This window comes from Globicephala melas, chromosome X (genome assembly GCF_963455315.2).
Source record: "Globicephala melas chromosome X, mGloMel1.2, whole genome shotgun sequence".
In the NCBI taxonomy this organism is placed as follows: domain Eukaryota; kingdom Metazoa; phylum Chordata; class Mammalia; order Artiodactyla; family Delphinidae; genus Globicephala; species Globicephala melas.
In genome coordinates this window covers 29,930,494-29,936,917 of record NC_083335.1, presented here as the reverse complement: position 1 = coordinate 29,936,917, position 6,424 = coordinate 29,930,494, and the positions used below count along the sequence as shown (strand labels likewise).

Sequence of the window (6,424 nt, the reverse complement as noted above, 5' to 3'; positions counted from 1 at the left end):
GCAAATGGCATGGACAGGTGAATATGTGCTCAGGTGATCTTCAGCCAGAATAACAACTCCGCCAAGAATTAGTCAGAGTCCTATTGCTTATGGACAAAGAAGGATCAAAATGGAATCATCCAGAAGCTCTGAATAGCCTCGCAACAGGATGACTCAATAAGAGCATATTGGGTTTTGGAGCCAACATTTTGGAAGTTGGGCATTAAAACTGAGTGAAGGTTCGGCATTTGTGAGCTGAGGCAGTCACTTACTGCAGTGCATTGTGCTGATTGCAGGGAAAAGTTGATGGTGACAGCATGCTACCTTTCCCTTCTAATTGGCAGACAAAAGCATCAAAGAATAAATAAATATCACTGAGCCAGCTTGGAACTTACTGAACAGGAATTGCCCAAAAGAATGGAGGAGAAAACAGGCAAGGTTTCACCCAATTCATTCTCTGCTATGTTACTGTAAGTCCAAGTGGGCAGTATTAGTGTAGCGGGTATGGAAATGGATTGTTCATGTTGACATGTGGTACTGTGAGATACCATGAGAATTCTCCAACTTAGAATCAAGCCAGCATTCATTAAAGACAACTGGAGAATCTTTTTCAGCAGGCCGAAAAAACCAATCTGTGCTCCTGCCAAAGAGTTGTTAAATACACCTGCCCTGCTGGTGAATGAAGCAAATCTCGATGGACTGCCAGGCTTCTGACTAATTTATCACATGATAGAGCTGATAGAGGAGGAATCATAGCTGAATGGGAATACAGAGATGTTGGGCTGTGTCCACATTGACAGCTCAACTAACTAAAGCATTTGCTTTGCAAGTAGCAAGGTTAGTTGGTACTATCTTAATAGTCCAAATGTTTGCTTTAAAAATTGAAGTGGGCCGGCGACGGCGGAAGTCGGGAGGTGACGCCAGAAGTTGGGCCGCGGATTCTGAACCCCCGTCGGAAGCGTCTCGCCACCGCTGCCGTTCTTGGCAGACGGAGCGACTTGGGGGTTCGGGCTGCGCGGTGGCCATGGGGTGTTCCCAGGCGCTCGGGAACGCATCTGCGGGCCACAATGTCGCACCCGTCCCCCCAAGCTAAGCCCTCCAACCCCAGTAACCCCCAAGTCTTCTTCGACGTGGACATAGGAGGGGAGCAAGTTGGTCGAAATGCCTTGGAATTGTTTGCAGATATTGTACCCAAAACTGCAGAAAAATTTCGTATGTTGTGTACAGGAGAAGGCATTGGACCCACCACTGGGAAACCTCTCCATTTCAAAGGATGCCCTTTCCATCGAATTATTAAGAAATTTATGATTCAGGGTGGAAACTTCTCAAATCAGAATGGGACAGGTGGAGAAAGTATTTATGGTGAAAAATTTGAAGATGAAAATTTCCATTAGAAGAGCAACAAAACCATTGCTAATGTCCGGGATGTCAGGGGATTTGCCAACTAGCAGACCTGGTTAATGTCCAGGCTCCTAAAGGACATTAGTGGTGCCTGTGCCTTCTTATCTTCATTGTTCCAAGATGTCCCCATCGGGGTATGTTGCACCATTCAAGTTATAAGAATGGACATCATGATAAAGAGGGATTACTGAGCATGGCAAATGCAGGCAGCAACACAAACGGCTCTCAGTTCTTCATCACCACGGTTCCAACTCCTCACTTGGATGGGAAACGCGTGGTGTTTGGCCAAGTGATTAAAGGAATGGGTGTGGCAAGGATTCTGGAAAATGTGGAGGTGAAAGGTGAGAAACCTGCCAAATTGTACGTTATTGCAGAATGCGGAGAACTGAAGGAAGGGGATGATTGGGGAATATTCCCAAAGGATGGATCTGGTGACAGTCATCCAGACTTCCCAGAGGATGCAGACATAGATTTAAAAGATGTAGATAAAATTTTACTAATAACGGAAGACTTAAAAAACATTGGAAATACTTTTTTCAAATCCCAGAACTGGGAGATGGCCATTAAAAAATACACAAAAGTTTTAAGGTATGTGGAAGGCTCGAAGGCTGCTACTGAGAACGCAAGTGGAGCAAAGCTGCAGCCCGTCACTTTGAGCTGAGGGCTGAATATCGGCGCTTGGAAACTGAAGATGTCTGATTGGCAGGGAGCAGTCGACAGTTGTTTGGAGGCCCTTGAAATAGATCCAGCAAATACCAAAGCACTGTACCGTAGAGCCCAAGGATGGCAAGGACTAAAAGAATACGATCGAGCATTGGCTGATCTTAAGAAAGCTCAGGAGATTGCACCAGAGGATAAAGCTATCCAGGCAGAATTGCTGAGAGTCAAGCAAAAGATAAAGGCACAGAAAGATAAAGAGAAGGCAGCTTATGCAAAAATGTTTGCTTAATAAGGAATTCAGTTTTGCTTAAGTATGCATTGATTGTATAAAGCGAATAAGACAATTTAAGGATTTTGTCTATTATGTATGATCCCTAATGTGATCCCTCTGAGACTTCAGTTCCCATTGTTTACAGTCTAGGAATACGTAGGGATTCACTCTTAATAGACCAGTGTCACAAAATATGGTGAAATTGATTTCATTTTAAATGGCTTTCTGCATTACTCACAAAGCATAATGGTGTCCAGCGTATTTTAAACTCCTAGACACATCTTGTTTGAATAAACAGATGAAAACTTAAAAAAAAATAAAAATTGAAGTGCACTTCACTGAATCATGTTTAAGAAATGCAATAACTAATCCATTTATTGTAATTAAAACACCATTTTTTTTCCAGGGGAGCTATTAAAATAGATATTTTCAGAACATTTCTGCTTCACTTTCACTAGGAAAATATTCCTGTTGAGGCAAACAGAATTTTGCCCATTTCAAATATGAATAAAAGTGGAATTGCAGTTGGATTATGGCAAAGGGGAGTTTAACTCTTTTAAATACATCTTTTACGTTTTAATTTCTACAATGAGAATGTGCTATATTTGAAATTTATCTAAATATATGCATGTGGATATAGTTATAGATGCAGTGAAAGTGGCGTTGAGTCAATGAGTGTAGAGGTTAGCAGCATAGGATTTTAAATATGACAGATCTTGGTTCATATTTCACCTGTACTATTTCTTAATTATATGGCCTTGGGCAGGTTACATAACCTCATTTGTAAAATGAAGGTAATACTACCTACCTTGAAGAATTGCTGAGAGATTGTGATAATGTATGTAAAATGCTTTGCATACAGCCTAGCACAGAAAGGTGTCCAATTAATGGTTAGCTATTATTTGGATTAGTTTTACTTGTATAGTGCTTTATACTTTTTAAAGTTCTTTCAAACTTTATTTTATTCAAATGTCTTAATAATCCTGAAAAAAAAGTCAAAACCAAAAGGAGAGGTTTCAAGGATTTTGGCACTTTTCCCTACTGGAATGGTCACTGATGTAGATATGCACCCCCATTCAGGATGCCTGTCATTTCTATTTCCAGTTTTGTTTAATGAGATCTTGGCTTTTACAGTCAGTACTTATCAAGTTGCAATGTATCATTTTGAAAATGGTGACCACTGAACTCACACGTCTTTATCCAGAATACTGGGATATATCCGTGAAGTATTTTTAATGTTTCTGAAGAAAAAAAATCAGTTAAAGTCAAGAAGTTTTATACATCTACGAAGAGAAGGCACAAATGTAGCCTCAACGGTAAACACTTAGGTTCATTCTAAGGAGGCAGGTATAAGTGTCCTTTTAAATGGCATCTACAGAAAGCTATAGTTGACCCAGATCTAATAGGGCATGCAAAAAAAAAAAAAAAAAAAAGCTCTGCTAACATTAAATAAAACAAACTCTAGAAAAGGCAGCAGCTATCTTTCTATTCTTGCCTTTTCTGGACTTAGATTTTATACATTTATTCTTTTTCATTTTTTACCTTTAAGAAAACTTCTTTCTAGCATACCCTTAGAGATCTCTCTTGTGCAAAAGGACTTGGATTAGACTGATATAGTTCCCTAAGCATTACCTGGAGGACTTGCTAAAATACAGATCGCTGAGCACCAGTCCCAGAATTTCTGATTCATTTGGGAACTACTAACAAGTTCCCGATGCTGCAGATGTTGTTGGTTCAGGAACTAGGAGAACACCTGAATTCAAATAAGTAAGGGTCATAGAGATTTTGTATTTTTAGCTAATTAGAGGACAGAACCTAATGTTTATTTACCTACAGTATGGAGACTGAGTTTCTACCTACTGCATAATGACTTGGCAAATGGAACTTTATCAGTTCGGTGAATAATATCCACTATGTGTCAGGCACTATGCTAGGTGTTAGAGATCTAGCATAAACAAATTAGACAAGTCTAATGGACCTCATAGAGTTTTCATTCTAGTAAGGGGTGAAAGACAACAAAAAATATTGAAATGTACCAGATAATGATAGATTCTATGAAGAAAAATAAAATCAAGTAAGGGGATAAAAAGTGACAGAGATAGGGTACTATTTTATAAAAGGTGGTCTGGGGAACCTCTGAGGAAAGGACATTGAGTAAAGACCTGAACGAAGTAATGGGGTAAGCCATGAGAATGCCTTGGTGTAAAGCTTTCCAGGTAGACAAAGGGACAGGCCCTGAGGTTTATCTAGAGTGTTTAAGAAACAGCATAAATGTCACTGTGGCTAGAGAAGGCTGAACAGTGAATGAAGAAATGAATGATAGGAAATGAGGTCAGTGGGTTAACAGGAACCTGGTCACATAGAGCCTTGCAGGCCATCATAAGGACTTTGGATTTTATTGTGAACAAGATGGGACTTGAGCAATACAAAAAAAAAAATTAGACAACATTTGGAAGATGGCTTGAATTTGTCATTTTAATTTAGATGATTTGATGTTGTGTACAGATTGTCATTTATGGCATTAAATTCTGAACATTTCAACATCACAAATTTCCCATTGTTATTCTTTTCCCCCAGGACAACTCTAGACAAGTCGGAAGTTTAACTTTTAGTTAATCCAAAAATTTGTTGAGAGTGAATGAAACAGATACCATTTTCCCCTAGAATGGTTGCTGTCATGTTTCTGGTATTTCTTTAATTTGCTTACTGTCTTTTCTGACACTTGTTTATTTTTTCCCACTGTATAGCACACACTAAAGAGCTTACAGACCTTAACTGGAATTTTTTCTCCTAGCCTATGCCAACTGCTATCTTGTCTTTTCTCCAAGGGATCTGGAAACTTGTACAATAAGAGAATGCACATTAGCTCTTTTCAAATACAGGAAATAGAGAATTCTGATAAGCTTAGAGATGTCCTGATAGGACAAACCCCTCTGTGAGTGAACAAATAATTAAAATGCGAATACTTCCACTTTAAAGTTTTACTCTTCTGATGCCTATTGGTAATGTAACATTTTTGGAGTTTAAAAATCAACTGGTAGAGTCACAAAAAGACAAATGTTGTATGGTTCCACTTATATGAGGTATCTAAAGTAGTCAAATTCATAGAAACAGAAAATAGAATGGTGGTGGCCAGGGGCTGAGGGAGGGGGGAATGGGGAGTTGTTTTTTAATGGGCATAAAATTTCAGTTTCGCAAGATAAAAATTTCTGGACATTGGTTGCATGACAACGTGAATATACCTAACACTACTGAGCTGTGCACTTAAAAATGGTTAAGATGGTAAATTTTATATTATATATTTTACCACATTTAAAAATAATAAAATAACTTGGTTGAATCTGATAACACCAGTGGTGAAAATCAACTAGTAATACAATCCTTTGCAGAATGATAAATCAAAATCAGAGTATAGATCAGACTATATCCCCTATATGGACTTCCATTTAGATCAATTAAGTAGACAGTTACTATTATGTATATGGCAGAAGGCTAGTTGCCATAGATACAGACAGGAGTAAGATGATGACTTATGCCCACTAATAACTTAGAGCTTAGTTGAGAGAGACAGACTCATGAGCAACAACAAAAAAAATGGAATGTTATTAATGTTATACTAGATGCCTAATCGGAGAACTTTGGAAACCTGGTAAGTTAAGGAAGGTGTAAAGAAAGGTGACTCCTAAATTTGGTTTTGAAGGGTGAGTTTTCATGTTGGACTAGGGAATGAAGGTTTGTGGAAATAGCAAGAGAACTAAAATTAGAAGTGGAGCTTGAAGATATGACTGAATTGCTGCAATCTTGTGACAAAACTTTAATGGATGAGGAGTTGCTTCTTATGGATGAGCAAAGAAAGTGGTTCTGGAGATGGAGTTTACTCCTGGTGAAGATGCCATGAAGGCGGTTGACATGACAGGCAAAGGATTTAGAATATTACATAACTTAGTTGATAAAGCAGCAGCAGGGTTTGAGAGGATTGACTCCAATTTTGAAAGAAGTCCTACTGTGGGTAAAATGCTATCAAACAGCACCGTGTGCTACATATAAAACGTTCATGAAAGGAAGAGTCAGTTGATATGGCAAACTTCATTGTTGTCTTATTTTAAGAAACTG

At 38.7% G+C, this 6,424-nt stretch overlaps 1 protein-coding gene across 1 annotated transcript; it reads left to right on the top strand.

Moving 5' to 3' along the window:
* Positions 1-1,046: 1,046 nt before the first annotated feature.
* LOC115847646 (peptidyl-prolyl cis-trans isomerase D-like) lies at positions 1,047-2,356 on the top strand. Its single transcript, XM_030847679.2, is given in 2 exon segments — positions 1,047-1,376; positions 1,550-2,356. Coding segments are annotated over 2 exon segments (1,110 nt in total). The 3' UTR covers positions 2,330-2,356.
* Positions 2,357-6,424: the final 4,068 nt, after the last annotated feature.